Below are 18,010 nucleotides of genomic sequence, written 5' to 3'. Positions count from 1 at the left end.
AAGATATTCATCTCACAAGGTTCAGACATACATGGCGGCGGCCATCTTGGATTTTGACGTGGCGACCCAATTTTAAACAGCGTTCTTCCTTGTGCCTAGATACACCCACACACCAGATTAGCAGTTGGTACTTCACTTATTTTTCGAGATATTTCGCTCACAAGTTTCAGACATATATATGGTGGCGGCCATCTTGGATTTTGACCTGGCGACCCGATTTTCAATAGCGTTCTTCCATATGCCGAGATACACCCACACACCAGATTAGAAGTTGGTACTTCGCTTCTTTTTCAAGATATTCATCTCACAAGGTTAAGATATACATGGCATCAGACATACATGGCGGCGGCCATCTTGGATTTTGACGTGGGTTGCACCCACACACCAAATTCGAATGCGGTCCTTCGCTTATGCACGCACACACGCCCGCTCGCATGCCCGCACGCAAACACGCACGCCCGCACGCACACATGCACGCACGGACACACGGACGGAGGGGAAAGCCATAGTCCCCCTTTCGCTACGCTGTGCGACGGGGGACAATTAGATGAATGTTGAGCTTTAACTTTCACATAAATAAATGAAATTTGTCCGTCAGCCTTAAATTCATGCTAAATAGGGAATACGAGACACGCATCAGGTCAATGGCGCGTTTACCTGTGAATAAGGCTTGCCCAACATTTGGCTTCAAAGTGGCAAAGACTCCCCCTTCTTGCAGGTCTCCATCCGTAGAAGGTGCAGAAAGGGCAGGCACCATTTCCATGTCTGTTCTAACTCTGCCATCAATAACTCCCTGACTCCACCGGTCAACTAAAGCTTCCGATGGCGCCCGATCTTTATCTGATTTTTGAGCTACATCCGTGGAACTGCTCTTCCACCTTACAGTTGGCCTCACCTCAACAATGTTGTCAAATTCAACAACATCTCGTCCAACTCCAGCTAAAGGTTCCTGAAGTAATTTTTCGATTCCTGCATTTCCGGCCTTTACAAGTGGGGTTCCTGTCATATCATCTGAACGGGACATGTCTGGCCTCCATGCTATGTTGAAGTTTATCTGAGATTCAGTGTCTTCAAGCGATTCGTCAGATGAATCTTCTGCTATGCTATTTTCATCAGTGTCCAGTTCTCCACTTTTAACTCCAGTGTCATTAATATCTTTGCTTCCTGTAGGTCGGAGCACAATACCTCTATTCAAGTCGAAAGCCGTTACTCTTTCTTCAGATGATTCAGTTTCTTCAATCGATTCGTCGGATGAGTCTTCTGCTATGCTATTTTCATCATTGTCCAGTTCTCCACTTTTAACTCCAGTGTCAATAATGTCTTTGCTTCCTGTAGGTCGGAGCACAATACCTCTATTCAAGTCGAAAGCCGTTACTCTTTCTTCAGATGATTTAGTTTCTTCAATCGATTCGTCGGATGAATCTTCTGCTATGCTATTTTCATCAGTGTCCAGTTCTCCACTTTTAACTCCAGTGTCAATAATGTCTTTGCTTCCTGTAGGTCGGAGCACAATACCTCTATTCAAGTCGAAAGCCGTTACTCTTTCTTCAGATGATTCAGTTTCTTCAACATCACCCTGCTCTTCTTTCTCTAGACTACTTTGGGCCTGCCCAGCTTTCCTCTGATCTCCAGGGCTGCCAACTGCTGTCTCTGTTTCTGCTTCGTTCGTAGTTTCCTTAAAATGTGGAGATGTCTGATGGGTTTTAGGAAATGGTGTTGTCTTATTAATGGCTTCAATATGTCTCTCAAAAACAGCAGACATCGGTGTTGTTACAACTGTTGATACAACCAGCAATGGGGCATTTGGAGTTTCTTCCGGATTATCAGGAAATATTGTAGTATTTTCATTCCCTCGTCCTGACAGATTCTCTTTTAAGGTGACAGTCAGAAACGATGATTTGGCATCCTCCTCTTTCCCTCCATAGCTCTGCGCCTTCTCTATGATACCGAACATCCCAGGTTCTGGCCTGACTGGGGTAATTGGCATTTCCGCTGCTGTTGGATATTCTAAAGGGCTTTCCTCATCAGTCTTGGCCACCGTTTGTTCTTTATGCCACAAAGCTTCAAACGAAGAAATTAGGGACCTCAGGGTGACAAAACCTAGTCCATGGTCATTAACCCGTTCATGTGACATAGATTCTGTAGTCAATGGTGCTAAAGTTTCATGGGAGAAAACATTACTGACTCTGTTTTGAACTTTTTCGTCAACACTCCCTTCTCTTGTGTGCTCCGGTTCTTGAGGCAGACTGGATTGATCGACGATGTATCTTGAATCCGGTATCGTCGGCTTCACCTGTATCTCTCCTCCTGTAAAGGATTCTGTCAAACTTTTTTCTGTCGATTCATTTTCTTTCCAATATGATGTAAATGGTTTAGAAAGTGCATCAGGAGGAGATGTTTTCTCAAATGGTGGAAACTTAGGTGTAAAGTTCATTTCCTTGGGGAGTTCCTCCACATCAACGAAGGTATCAGGAATTCCTGAGAAATCTCCACTTCCATCCAAATAGTCCGTGTCACCGCTCGCGCTCAGCATCACGTTCGAATATGTACTTTGGTGTGCCACAGATGAAACAGGAACTGTCGTTGGTACTTCTTCAACAGATTCGGAAACATGAGAGACAGATATGACAGGCTGCTGTTTTGTCTTCATGGAGTTTTCTTCCGTAATCATGGTTGTCTTTGGCATCGTCTCAGGATTTCCATTAATGGCGGTTGAAGATTCCTGCTTTTCAATGGTGGCACTATCCTCTTCGACTTCCTCAACCCATGGGCCACGGGGTGTATTCCCAGTGTCAAAATACCGATGATGAATCGGTTCTTTTTCAGATGTTGAATCTTTTTTCCTGTTTTGTGATTCTGTTACACGCAGTACCTCTGGTGTTGAGTGGGTTGGATGAAACAAATTGTAGCCCCCACTGCCGTGCTCCTCTCCGTCTTCATCTCCGTCCATTTCTAAATGAAATTCTTTCTCCCCTTTATTCAAAGTCGAATTTAATTTTATTTCATAATCTTTTGGGAGAGGCAGAACTTTATTTATTGTTGACTTGCTGTCAATGTTAAAACTTTCGTGAAAGTTTCCGCTGCTTTCACTTGAGCCCGAGCCATCAGGCTCCATCGTGTCTCCTGTACTTTGTGTGATAGACATTGGATTCATCCCAGAATTTTCTTCAATGTAATAATTGCCATTTGGATCTATTGGACTGCTGCCCTTATAAAAGCTTTCCTGGAAAGATTGGGCCTTCATGTTATACCACCTTAGACTGGATGATGTCGTTTTTGGAATGCTTGGCATGTCTTTATGTCCACTTTCTTCATCTACCGCAGTTTGCACTTCATTTCCTGGTCTGCTCCTGTTGCTGTCTGTGCGACGATATACAGGTGTTTGCTCAACACCTTCTTCATGCAGACCCTGGAGTTTATCCTCGGAAACACCATAATTGTTTCTTTCACTTTGTAGCTCTTCATCTACGATTGCTAGGTTAGATTCCATTGGTTCCCCTCTGTTTGCAATGTCTACTCTATGGAAGCCAAAATTTCCTGGATTATGCTGAGACACAGCCTGGGAATTGTGAACTCCAGATAAGTCTTCTCGTGAACCCTCACTGCCGACACGGAAAGCATCACTAGATGGCAATCCTCCTAATATTTGTGCTGTATGCTCAACAGAATCATCGGAGGCTAGCGTAGAAACGAGATCCAGTTTCTGGGTATCAGTCGCCATTGGCAGAGGAAGATGAGATTGAGTGTAATGTGGCGTGACCAGCAGCGGCCATGAATCGATGTCCCCTTTGTCCTGGAGCAGCTCCTGACCAAACAAGATCTCATGCCATGTTGGGTTTATTCGATGGTATCGCTTCCCCAAAGTGTTCACGAAGGTCACTGTGGGTTCACCATGCATGTGATGTACAACCGCTTCTTTCATCCTCCAAATGTCCTGCTCCGTTGATTTATTATTTCCTGCAGGACACGAGTAACATCTCATATCATTATTCGGAGCATTTAAAGCAGAACCTTTACATTTTTATTCCCAACTTACATCAACAAATCAAATGTTTATCATTCATAAATCATTACCTTTATTATTGTGTGTTTCTGTCACTCTGCGTTATTTTGTCTCTTTTCTTCTCTCTGTTTGATTCAACTTCCTGTTCCTATGTAGAATTTCTCATCAGATGTATTTGAATTTTGACTCACTTCAGAATGCTTCCATGAAAAATCTCTTATTGACGGAGTCCGAATGGACAGCAGAGCCGGTACCATTGAAAACATGACTAACTAGAGAGTTCATAGAATATGCTACCCCATGCAGTGTTCAGGTACAGTTAATTGAATGAATGAATGAATGAATGAATGATCGTTTTAAGGCCATTTTCCCCGCAAGAGCAGGGGTTAGCCTTGCGGGTCCCATGACAATCATGGTTCCCTGTTTGAGGCAATGTTTTATGGCCGGATGCCCTTCCTGACGCCAACCCTTGGTCGCCTCTTACGATGCGCAGGGATACGGTGTACCTATTCTAAACCGGGGTACACACCGGGATCATTCTCGGTGTATCTTACGGGTTCAGGTACAGTATCTTACTATAATTCACCAAATGTCCTCTGTCTGTCTGTCTGTCTGTCCGTCCGTCCGTCCGTCGTTCCCAAGTACCGCAAAAACGGCTGAACTGATCGCAATGATATTTTGGGTGGGTGATCCTGGGACCCCCTGGAGTAAAATAGGCTGTATTGTTTTTTCCAATTTCAGGTTTGGTCTCCAGCAATTTCAGGTTTGGTCTCCGGCCTAACGTTATTTTCCCACACCTCTGGATACGCTTCCTTTTCTTTCGACCTTTCTGGTTGTGACGTGAAACACAATCGGTGGATAACTCATGACACCCAGGAACATGTCGTGCTTGCCGACTCAGTTTACATCACTTCGGGGTACACTTGACATTTTACCTCTGGGTACACCAACACTATATCATAAACATTATTCATATCCACGAAACGCCTCCACATTACCTCAGCGTAATTCAAACCGTGAACACAGCGAATATTGGGGAGCCCATTGATCGTGTTCAAGGGATGACACTATATCGTAAGCCTTATTCATATCATATCATACTAGCGGGGTCACCCGTGGGAATCCCACGGGCATGGATGTGTGTGACATTTCGACATATTGAGTTATATGCTGCACATTCATTTTTACAAAATGGTTACTGGCAAGTCATCAGATCCAGAAATGGTGTGAATTTAGTTATTTCACATAATATGTGACCCCTCACTCCTCTCCACCTGACACTCTCCTGTCTCCACCTGACACTCTCCTGTCTCCACCTGACACTCTCCTCTCTCCACCTAGCACTCCTCTCCTCTCCAAACCCTCACATCCCTCTCCTTTCCAATCCCTCACCTCTCCAATCCCTCACACTCCTCTCCTCTCCAATCCTTCACACGCCTCTCCAATCGCGCCTCACACTCCTCTCCAATCGCGCCTCACACTCCTCTCCAATCGCGCCTCACACTCCTCTCCAATCGTGCCTCACACTCCTCTCCAATCGTGCCTCACACTCCCCTCCAATCACTCCTCTCCAATCGTGCCTCACACTCCTCTCCAATCACGCCTCACACTCCTCTCCAATCGTGCCTCACACTCCTCTCCAATCGCGCCTCACACTCCTCTCCAATCGCGCCTCACTCGCCTCTCCAATCGGCTTTCCCCGTCTCGTTTCTCTCCTTTTTCTCCCGTCTCGTTCTTTTTCTTGCTCCAAATCGGCCCGTCGGAATCGGAAATCGGCCCGTCTCGCCCGTCGGCCCGTCGGAATCGGAAATCGGCCCGTCTTGCTTTTGTGCTTGTGCGTAAATAAATTGTGTTCATGACACCATTTCTGGTGTTGGGCTAGCGGCTAGGGTGCCGGCTTAGGATCCTGGGTTCGAATCTCGGTCGATCGCCGAATTAATGCCAGGGGGGTTGACTCAGCCTGTCATCCTTCCGAGGTCGGCTAATTGAGTACCAGTTCACTGGTAATTCCCTGTTTGTCGTTGAAGGCGGCAAAAAGGGTTGGCGTCAGGAAGGGCATCCGGCCATAAAACATTGCTTCAAAAAGGGGACAAAAAAACAACAACTACCACGGTCCCCGAAAAGGCCAACCCCCGCTTTGCGGGGAAAAATGGCCTCTAAACGGTGGTTTTTACACCATTTCTGGATCTGATGACTTGCCAGTAACCATTTTGTAAAAATGAATGTGCAGCATCTAACTCAATATGTCGAAATGTCACACACATCCATGCCCGTGGGATTCCCACGGGTGACCCCGCAAGTTTGCATTGACGTTCGTCGATGGACTCGTTCGCCCGTCTCATTCGTTTTCTTGCTGCATCCTGTTCAAGTCTGCGTTCTTCATCGATCGTCTCATTCATTTTGGAAATAGAAGTTTCCACGCAGCGCATGAATTGTCACGATCCTCAAGAGGAATTTGTCTCGTAATCATCAAATGATAAATGGCAAGTAAATTATATTGTGGAAAATTAAAGATTTCAAATAAACCTATTTAAAGTGTATTCGCACATAACTAATTTTAAAAAACGAAGAAATATCTCTCGGTAATTTCCTGAAACATATTTTACTTCCGGCTAATAATGTTGAATTAAATAAAAACGAAGAAATATATGTCGGCATCATTGTTGACGTTTTTGTGACGACTGTCATCAAACGAAAAAGTAATATATCTTAACGGAAAAGCAAAAGCGAATTTTTAATATATATCGACACGTTGCCGTCGGTGTCATGTTGGGCGGTGTATGATACACCATGACGCGATTTTTAAAAATATATCTCTGCATTTTCCCGCGTGTGTGGAATGTTCTCAATTATTGCTGACACCGAGTCCAAAACCATCGATAAAAATGAAATCATATGGTGAGTTAGATTGGAGATAAAGGCGTGAGAGAGACTCAATGGCCTTGAAGTTGAAGTTACAGGCGTTTGAGAATTCATTTCGTTCTATAAACGGCAACTTTCATTGGATTTCCTTCCCGTTTTTTTTCAACCGAGTCGAAAACTATGTTAGCGACTGTGAAAAATGAAATGATATATCGAATTTTTAATATGTATCGACACGTTGCCGTCGGTGTCATGTTAGGCGGTGTATGATACACCATGACGCGATTTTAAAAAATATATCTGCATTTTCCCGCGTGTGTGGAATGTTCTCAATTATTGCTGACACCGACTCTAAAACCATCGATAAAAATGAAATCATATGGTGAGTTAGATTGGAGATAAAGGCGTGAGAGAGACTCAATGGCCTTGAAGTTACAGGCATTTGAGAATTCATTTCGTTCTATAAACGGCAACTTTCATCGGATTTTCTTCTCGTTTTTTTTCAACCGAGTCTAAAACTATGTTAGCGACTGTGAAAAATGAAATGATATATCGAATTTAAAATAGATATCGACACATTGCCGTCGGTGTCATGTTGGGCGGTGTATGATACACCATGACGCGATTTAAAAAAATATATCTCTGCATTTTCCCGCGTGTGTGGAATGTTTGTGGAAAATTAAAGATTTCAAATAAACCTATTTAAAGTGTATGCGCACATAACTAATAAAAAAAACGAAGAAATATCTCTCGGTAATTTCCTGAAACATATTTTACTTCCGGCTAATATGTTGAATGAAATAAAAACGAAGAAATATATGTCGGCATCATTGTTGACGTTTTTGTGACGACTATCATCAAACGAAATAGTAATATATCATAACGGAAAAGCAAAAGCGAATTTTTAATATATATCGACACATTGCCGGCGGTGTCATGTTGGGCGGTGTATGATACACCATGACGCGATTTTAAAAAATATATCTCTGCATTTTCCCGCGTGTGTGGATTGTTCTCAATTATTGCTGACACCGAGTCTAAAAGTAAAACCATCGATAAAAATGAAATCATATGGTGAGTTAGATTGGAGATAAAGGCGTGAGAGAGACTCAATGGCCTTGAAGTTACAGGCCTTTGAGAATTCATTTCGTTCTATAAACGGCAACTTTCATCGGATTTTCTTCCCGTTTTTTTTCAACCGAGTCTAAAACTATGTTAGCGACTGTGAAAAATGAAATGATTAATCGAATTTGATTTGAAATAAAACTGGGGGAGAGCAAGACACCACGGGCCTACAAAACAGGACTCAAAGCTATGCGAGTTAATAAAATGGTGGATATTTGTTTATAGCCACTCCCAGAATGGGTGGAGCTATGGGTGGAGCTACTCTGCAAACCGAGTAAGCCACACCCCGGACAGACACCCAACAGATAGACAGACAGACAGACAGAATCATCTACGGCTATTATAATATAGATATTCATTATAATAGAGCAAACGTATATGGTTATGTAGTTATGTCGTTATGTATGTTTGTTTATATGCGACGTAAACGTCTTCTTCTTCTTCACATAAAATTAACACCCTCTTAATTAACCCTATTAACTACGTTTAGACTGCTGAGACCCCACAGACCTTTGATTACCCCAAGACCCCTGAAGACCCCAAATACCCTTAAATACCCTGAAGACCCCAAAGTCCCAAAACACCCCAAAGACCCAAAATACTCTTGAAGGCCCAGACTCTCAAAAAGACCCTCAAAACCCAAAATGGCCCTGAAGCCCTAAAATACCCAAAATACCCTGAAGACCCAAAACACCCTGAAGACCCAAAACACCCCGAAGACCCAAAACACCCCCGAAGACCCAAAACACCCCCGAAGACCCAAAACACCCCCGAAGACCCAAAACACCCCGAAGACCCAAAAGACCCAGAGACCCAAATTACCCCAAAGACCCAAAACACCCTCAACACCCAAAACACCCTCAACACCCAAAACACCCTGAAGACTACAAAGACCCTTAAAGACCCAAAAGACCCCGAAGACACAAAACACCCCGAAGACCCAAAACACCCCGAAGATGCAAAAGACCCGGAAGACCCAAAATACCCCAAAGACCCAAAACACCCCGAAGACCCAAAAGACACAGAAGACCCAAAATACCCCAAAGACCAAAAAGACCCTGAAGACCCGAAACACCCTGAAGACTACAAAGACCCTTAAAGACCCTGAATACCAAAAAGACCCCAAAAACCCAAAACACCCTGAAAACCCAAAACACCCCGAAGACCCAAAAGACCTTGAATACCCAAAAGACCCCAAAGACCCAAAACACCCTGAAGACCCAAAACACTCTGAAGACCCAAAACACTCAGAAGACCACAAAGACCCTTGAAGACCCTGAAGACCCCAAAGACTCCGAAGACACAAAACACTCCAAAGACCCAAAATACCCTTGAAGGCCCTGAGGCTCAAAAAGACCCTGAAGACCCAAATGTCCCCGAAGACACAAAAGACCCCGAAGACCCAAAACACCCCGAAGACCCAAAACACCCCGAAGACCCAAAAGACCCCGAAGACCAAAAACACCCTGAAGACCCAAAAGACACAGAAGACCCAAAATACCCCAAAGACCTGAAACACCCTGAAGACTACAAAGACCCTTAAAGACCCTGAATACCCAAAAGACCCCGATGACCCAAAAGACCCCAAAAACCAAAAACACCCTGAAGACCCAAAACACCCCGAAGACTCAAAAGACCTTGAATACCCAAAAGCCCCCGAAGACCCATAACACCCTGAAGACCCAAAACACTCAGAAGACCACAAAGACCCTTAAAGGCCCTGAAGACCCAAAATACCCTGAAGACCCCAAAGACCCCGAAGACACAAAACACTCCAAAGACCCAAAATACCCTTGAAGGCCCTGAGGCTCAAAAAGACCCTGAAGATCCAAATGTCCCTGAAGACCCAAAAGACCCCGAAGACCAAAAACACCCCGAAGACCCAAAACACCCCGAAGACCCAAAACACCCCGAAGACCCAAAACACCCCGAAGACCCAAAACACCCCGAAGACCCAAAAGACCCGGAAGGCCCCAAAAAATCCGAAGACCCAAAACACCCTGAAGACAAAACACCCTGAGAACTACAAAGACCCTTAAAGACCCTGAATACCAAAAATACCCTGAAGACCCCATAGACCCAAAATACCCCAAAGACCTTAAATACCCTTGAAGGCTCAAAAATACCCTGGAGACCCAAATGTCCCCGGAGACCCAAAAGACCCCGAAGACTCAAAAGACCCAGATGAACCAAAAGACCCTTAAGACCCAAAATCCCCTGAAGACACTGAAGACCCAAAAGATCCTGAAGACCCAAAACACCCTGAAGACCCCAAAGACCCTTAAATATCCTTTAGAGCCAAAATACCCTTAAATACCCTAAATAACCAAAATACCCCAAAGACTCTTAAAGACCCAGAGGAAACAAAAGACTCTTAAGACCCAAAAGCCCCTGAAGGTACCGAAGACCCAAAAGACCCCGAAGACCCAAAACACCCCAAAGACCCGAAATACCCTTAAAGGCCCAGAGGATCCAAAAGACTCTGAAGACCCAAATGGCCCTGAAGACCCAAAACACCACGAAGACCCAAAAGACACCGAAATGGTCAAAGATGCCTCTCCCTCTGAAACGACGTGTGGTGAGGCGCGCCGAGTCACACTAGTATATTTCAATTAAAATAAAATAATGATTTTAAAGAACGTGAATTTTTTTTCGGAAGTTTAGCGCTATTGAGGTAATCTTAGACCCCACCTTTATACACCACCCTTAGACTCCACCCTTAGACCCCACCTTATTTAACATGTCCAAGTACTGCAAAACAGAAGGGTTTTGGAAGTGTTTAGAAGGTGATTTGTGTTCTACAATGTTCAAGTACATAATTCAATTGAAATAAAATAAAGATTATAAAAGTCAGCTTAATTAATTAATTCCGGGTTTTACCGCCATTTTCTGTAGTGTCTATTACATCACCCTAGTCCCTATCTAACACATTACATTAGTTTTTTGTGCCTGTTGTTTGTGTCCTTCATAACATCCTTAAAAATAGTACATTTCCTGTTTGGAATGATTTTAAATTTTGTTTAACTGCCACACAGACGGAGTAAAAAATATTATCTCCCTCCTTTCTGCACATGCGCGATCGGCACAAATTCAGAGACAAATTCAAACCAGCGAATGGTAAAATGGCAGATTTATTTTCCGATTTGTGTTCAAAATATAACGGTTGTTAAATTTAAATAAGTTGTTCCTCGATCAAAAACATGATAAGACAGACGGACATACGGACCGCCATGACCCAATTGTTTAACCCCGCTTTTCGCTTTGCGTGCATGGGGTAATAAATAAATTATTGTATTTTTATATTTTTATATTAATTTTCTATAATTACATTTATATGAAATAGATCCTTCTGTGTAATGAAGATGTTTTAAAGTTCTCTATTTGCACCACGTATGAACCGCTTCACTGCTCAATGATGCACTTGTGCACATAACGTGTAATCCAAAATGGCTGACTTTGAAATGACGTCATAAAGTACTTCAGTTCATTAGTTTGAAAGTAAATTATAAGATCCAATGATACCACATTTATAAATATCGATAAACTATTTCCAGAACAATTCCTGAAAATACAATGGAACCGTCGAATACCATAAATGATGATGATGATATATATATATATATATATATATATATATATATATATATATATATATATATATATACACATTGTTACGGATTCGTCACTTCCGTCTTTGTGGTTTTCATCCACTGGAAGCATTTTTAGTTTCATATACTATTATTGTTACAGTTTGAGTGTGAAATTGAGATAACTGTCTTCAAAGGTAAAAATTAGTGTTTCAAAAGAAAAACGAAATTGATCGGGAGAAACCGGAAGAGGAGGAAGAAGAGGTGGAGGGGGTCAAGTGAGATCGAGAAAGGAAGGCCTATCTGCTTCGAGGTGTCGAGCGGACGCTGGTGGACGTTGGTCATGAGCGAATATTGGTTTCCCCAGGAAGGGGATTCCTGTGACAGTGTCGTTATTGCTGTGGCAGATAAACCTGCGTGACGGGTTTTGCTTTTGGTTCCGAAAGTGAATCATTGCTGGAGAGCAGGTACGCCTCCATTACGGGCCCGTCCGCCATGTCACCTCGCACCAGCCATTTCACCTCGTACCAGCGATTCGCCTGGTTCTAGTGTGTGTCGTGGATTTCACTTGGGAATTCGCAGTTCTCCGCTTGGGAACTGCTGCTCGTTCATGTCAGCGTCATTGTCTGGTGAACCGAAGGTGTGAATTCCCAGTCGCCTTTTGGGTGAACTTTTACCTGACCGACGTCGGCCCGACCTCACCCAGTGGCTCTTCTGCAGCGTCGACTGTCAGCCGTCCTGGGTTCAGGTCTCAGTACAACCTTTTCTCTTGTGATCACCGGAGCGTGAATCGACTTTGGCCTGGTGTCGTGACAGTGACTTTGGGGGTGTTACAGTTTCGCTCATGTGGAGTACCATGAGTTATTGAGTTAAGAAACTTATGGTACCATCATAGGAAGTATATGGTGTTTGCTGTGCAATTGAGGTTTTCTTGTACTTGCGCAAGTTGTTATTATTGTGCGATTTTAATACAATACTTGGGTTTTGTCTCGATTGATTGGTGCGGTTTCACCATTGGTCATTGGCACACATAATAGCACATCTTTCTGCCGTGACTCCTTTCGGGGCTCGGAGGTACACCGTGACCGAGGTTTGTGGAGGAGCACGTAACAATATATATATATATATATATATATATATATATATATATATATATATATATATATATATATATATATATATATATGTAACGCTTAATGTTTACATCAAGAAGTACACAAACTCCTTTATTCATACACACACACATACACATATATATATGTGATTAGTGAGGTATAGGGTGACATTAGGGTGACACATATATTAGTGAGGTACCCGAGCTATTCACGGACCCAAGTTCAAACAGACAATGCGGAAACAGCGAATATCAAGCCATGAATCAATAAATTAAAGATTCCTGTGACACCTTCAGTGGAACGTCAAGCATGGACAGCGGTTCGTTGTTTCTGCACGCAGTCAAAGGCAAAACTGACAATGCCGAATCCACGAATGTCACAGGTAGAAACCCTCACATCATTTAATCATTCTCCTTTAAAATCAATCAATCTATATTTTCATTCCAAACAGCATCATGCCAATCACAAATTAATACTATACCATTAATATAACAAAATACGATGTTACAAAAACTCGTGAGGAAAGCAATGCAGTCCACGTGATAACCAATACAGACAAATCTGCCGGCGAGGAAGGGCGGATACGAAACACTTCATATGGATGGAAACTATGCGAGGTTATATAAGGTTGTATAACTATGCGAGGTTGTATAAGGTTGTATAACTATGCGAGGTTGTATAAGGGTGGTGTATGATTTGAGAGATTTATGAAGCCTCTCACTCACCTTAGGATGGATAAACGTTGCCGTTCAGGTGGGAACTCAAAATCACAATTGCATTGAGATATTATCAAACCAGCGAATGTTTCCACATGCAGTAAACTAGAACGGCACTCAGTAGAGAGCATACCTCCGCCTGGTTGGCCATATCACTCAATGGTGAAAAATCACTTTAAAAATTCTACTATATGGATGCGAATCTTCACCAAAATCGAATCTATTTGTACTTGTCAGACACACAACCTGTCCAATATGTTTCGTCCAAATCCATCCATAACTTCTTGAGATATCCTCCTACTATGTATCGTTTATGGCCCCATCTCCCAATGGTGAAGAATCACTTGAAAAATTTAATAATTCTCATATCCGAATCCGTATTCAGATCTTCACCAGAATCAAATCGTCCTTGTCAGACACGCAACCGGTCCACCAAGTTTCTTTCAAATCTGTCCACAACTTTTTGAGATATCCTGCTATATATCGTTTTTGGCCCTATCTCCCAATGGTGAAGAATCACTTTTAAAATTATTGTAGCCGGATCCAGATCTTCACCAAAATCTAATAATTTCGTTCTCGTCACATACACTACATCTCCGCCAAATTTCGTCTAAATCCGTCCACAACGTTTTGAGATATTTTGTTCACAAATGGACAAACAAACGGACAAACAAACAAACAGACAGGGGTGAAAATATAACCTCCATCCACCTTTGGTGGTGGAGGTAATGACGAAACTGTGAATGCTGAACCCGTTATTGTGTTTACTCCTGATAGGGAGCAGTTTTGTATGGGTGAAAGTCAAAATAATAATTTCATGAGGAATTTATTAAACTTCCCACATCTCACCCACCTTAGGACATGTGCTGGAACCCACAAAGGTTCCACAGAAGGTTTGGTGGGGCTAGCCTCAAAACTGAGGGAGTAGTTCGGGGATGGATGGAGAGACAGACACTCCTGCTTTATAATATGTATATATCTATATGTATAGAGTGGTCCAGAAACCCTGGACACATTTTGAAGAACGATACCTGCAACAAACAATTAAGTTTATTATTGTTCTTTGGTGCAAAACAAAACATGATTATTAGTTAAACAGTCTAATCAGTCTAATATACATGAAACAGATCAGTTCAAATGTTCAACCTGCTTTCCTTCATTGTCGATGCACAGCTGTAGCCAGTTCTGCATGTTTTGGTCCTTAAGGCAGCAGTCTCATTACGGATGAATTGTTTCAAGTCTCTAAGGGTCGTAGGATTCCTCGCATACACTTTGTGTTTCAGGAAACCCCAAAGGAGGAAATCACAGGGTGTTGTAAAATAACAAGACCGCGGTGGCCATTCAACAGGACCACGACGGCCAATCCATTTTTTCTGTAAAGTTCAAATCAAGGGCCTGGCGTACACTGGCAGTATAATGAGCAAGCGCACCATCATGCATGAACCACATTTGGCCATCATTGAGTGGAAATACATGCTGCTCCAACATTATAAGGTAATTTGCAGCATTCACATTTTCTTCGAAAAATATTGGTCTTCGAAACCTTCGAAAAAAAACAACATTTTTTTACTTCTGGTAAGGCGGCTCAATGGTGTGTTACTGTCGATGGTGTGTTACTGTCGAGTTGTTGTTGAATGATCGCTCTGCTTTCCTCATTTCAAACAGTACGAGGCCTACCTGGTGACTGTTTTGGAAGAATGCTGCCGGTTTCATCAAACTGCTTGTTTATTCTGCCAATGGTTCTTCTGTCAATTGCGTCGGTGCCACATTCTTTGACACAAGTTGTCTGTGAACTTCAGCCAAATTTCCAGATACAGAATACAAGCATACAGCAGGGATTTTCTGTCTCACGATATCCTCCGTCATATTAGGGCGTCTAATTCACAATGAACTGAACGAATGCAAAGACAAACGTGTGCAGTACAGTGAGCGAAGCTCACCCCGATCCGTATCACATGATGCACCTCACCCTGTTGCGGATCACGTGATGCCTGTGTGTGTTGAAGCTGTTACATCCATTTACGAGTAATCATGTTTTGTTTTGCACCAAAGAACAATCATAAACTTAGTTGTTTGTTGCAGGTATCATTCTTCAAAATGTGCCCAGGGTTTCTGGACCACCCTCTCTATATATATATATATATATATATATATATATATATATATATATATATATATATATATATATATATATATATATATATATAAAAATATATATATATATATATATAATATGGTTTTGTTTTTAAGAAAAAGGCACATCCATCCAAAAAATAGTGACATATACTCTGCTAATTTAAGTAATAAATATGCAAGGGCAGATCCAGTTTCAGGCGACTTTTATTGTCCTTTTAAAATCCAAAATGAATGAGAAAAAATAGAAGTGTTGTTTGTATTTCCTGAGGAAGCAGCAGAAAGGGTCATGCTATTATCCTTTGTGGATTGTGGAGTATATAGATTACAGTAGATCTCGGCTTGGGTCTGTTAGTCTGTGGAGAACACAATAAGCATATATTGCCTCAATAACTTCGGGTTTCCTCCTTTTCAGTTTAGTGTTAAAAAGCAAAAGCGACTGTTCAAAAAGGTAATCATACATGTTTGTGGTTTATAACATTTTTTTACTTCTGGTAAGGCGGCTCAACGAAATGCCACGATAAGATATTGGGCACACGATATAAGATATAAGATACATATTGACATGCCGTTTGTCCAAGGAGAAAAACACTTTGGGGAGAAGCGATATTATTAGCACTGTATTAATATTGTTTTGAAATAACATTAATGCTGTTATCATTAGTTTTGTAATTACTTTTGTTATCAGAAGCGGCCTCGGAAAAACACCACGATAAGCTATCTATACACCTTAAACCGGACGTACACCTTGAAACGGATTTCGCCCAAGGCAGGAAACCCCATTGGGGAAAATGAAGTTGCTACAACCTCCAGTCATGTGACCCTTAGCCATAGTCCTCAGGTCGAGTTTGGTCGAGATTGGATAAGTAACGGCCGAATGTGTCGTGATCAGACATTCAGACACCAAAATTGCGTATTTTAGTGTCTGATCGTTCACTTTTTATTTTTATATCAAACGTTCTCAAAGGAGTTTTGCGTACGAAGCCAAAATAATGAGCTACGTCCTTACATGAGATAGTTGAACAATCCATCTCAGCGTCGGCTGCCTTTAGCCCTGAGTTAACATTTTCTGAGTTTTAGGGGACACTGAACTGTTGTTTGGTTCAAAGTGATAATTAATCATCATAAGAGAAACCATCTCGTGATGAGAGAGCTCGATTGTGTATACAAACCACGAAACGCTTTCAATGCAAATCGGAAAAAAAGGAATTCTTGGATAGCTGCCTGAAAGGCCCCGATCCTTAGGCCTTGATGTAAAACACAAAGCAGGGAAGGCACTAAACGTGCTGAGTTTTCTCAGCTGTGTCTTACTTTAAAAGGACATGCCTGGAGCAAGGCCTGCGCTAATTACAACCTTTTTCTGCACAGGATTGCTTTCTACAATGACAGGCAACAGATTCCTGAGCCAAGAGGCCAATTAAGCATGTGTTATGCGCCATTGTTCTCCTGCTCTTTCATCAGCCAAGAGATTAGGCTTTTGAGGATGGCATCGCAGCCTGGGGTCGCTCCGTGCCTTATCTCAGTTACCCCAAGCTCTGATCCTCTTTATCAGGACATTCAGGAATCTCTCACAACTACCGGTATTATGGAGCGGCAGAGCGGCGGCGCTGCCAAAGCGGTTTCCTGGCAAGGGAATAGGGCTAGGTGGTTTGCCATTGCCTTCCCAGCAGCAGTCATTGCAGGAATTTGTAATTTGGACATGGTACTGCCAATAGGTCTCAGACTCTTCGCGAAGGACACCTGAGGATATTTAATGTCCACCGACTAATGTCTGCAGACGCGACGCCGCTTTAACGTCTATCCGTCAATCCGAGGGATGTCACCCACATTGATGAATCACCCTGTCTGTGAAACACCAGGATGACAGTTTATACCTGGGTCAGGATTCACATTCAGGATACATCGCCTCAAGATGACCGCGTATACCTCTAGGGCCTAGGCTATCTTGCTTCTGGTGCTAGGAAAGCTCAGTTTGTATGACTCCTGTCTCTGACATGTGCGGTCCTACATTTAAGTCTTGAAATAATCAGATCAACTAAGATCAATGTGTGCGGCAATTCCATCAATATATATTGTATCCAATCGCACATTGTTCTTCTGAAAGCTGTCCTGTCTCAAATGAATGGGTTTCCATTTCCACTTCTTCTTCTTCAATGATAGTTTAAAACATGAGCCCTTTGGGTGGGTAATATGCAAGTATGACACAAATTGACAAATTTCCTTTTAGGGTCATGCCAACCATTGGGTTGACCATCCTGCCTCAAAAGCTTTCAGAATCATTGGAATCTCCCGCTATGAAGCTAACTCCAACGGCCTTTCATTTACTCACCACAGGCAGGTTGGTGGTCTTTCTGTCTTCTACCGACTCCTCTCCGGCCTTCTCCCCCAGCTCTCTTTGTGCTCTGTCCCCCCAAATATTCCTACATGTCGCACAAGATCTGCCAGCAACCCTCTTATGGTTAAACTACG

At 42.6% G+C, this 18,010-nt stretch overlaps 1 protein-coding gene across 1 annotated transcript in view; it reads right to left on the bottom strand.

Annotated features, from left to right (window-relative positions):
* Positions 1-18,010, bottom strand: part of LOC137434415 (uncharacterized) — a 137,492-nt gene that overhangs the window by 57,328 nt on the left and 62,154 nt on the right. Inside the window, exon 9 of the mRNA XM_078785177.1 lies at positions 658-3,957. Coding sequence (XP_078641303.1) covers positions 658-3,957 — 3,300 coding nt within the window. The remainder of the gene's footprint in view (positions 1-657; positions 3,958-18,010) is intronic.

The sequence above is a fragment of the Myxine glutinosa genome, chromosome 10, assembly GCF_964187855.1.
Source record: "Myxine glutinosa chromosome 10, kmMyxGlut1.1, whole genome shotgun sequence".
NCBI lineage: Eukaryota > Metazoa > Chordata > Myxini > Myxiniformes > Myxinidae > Myxine > Myxine glutinosa.
This window is presented reverse-complemented; position numbering and strand designations above follow the sequence as displayed.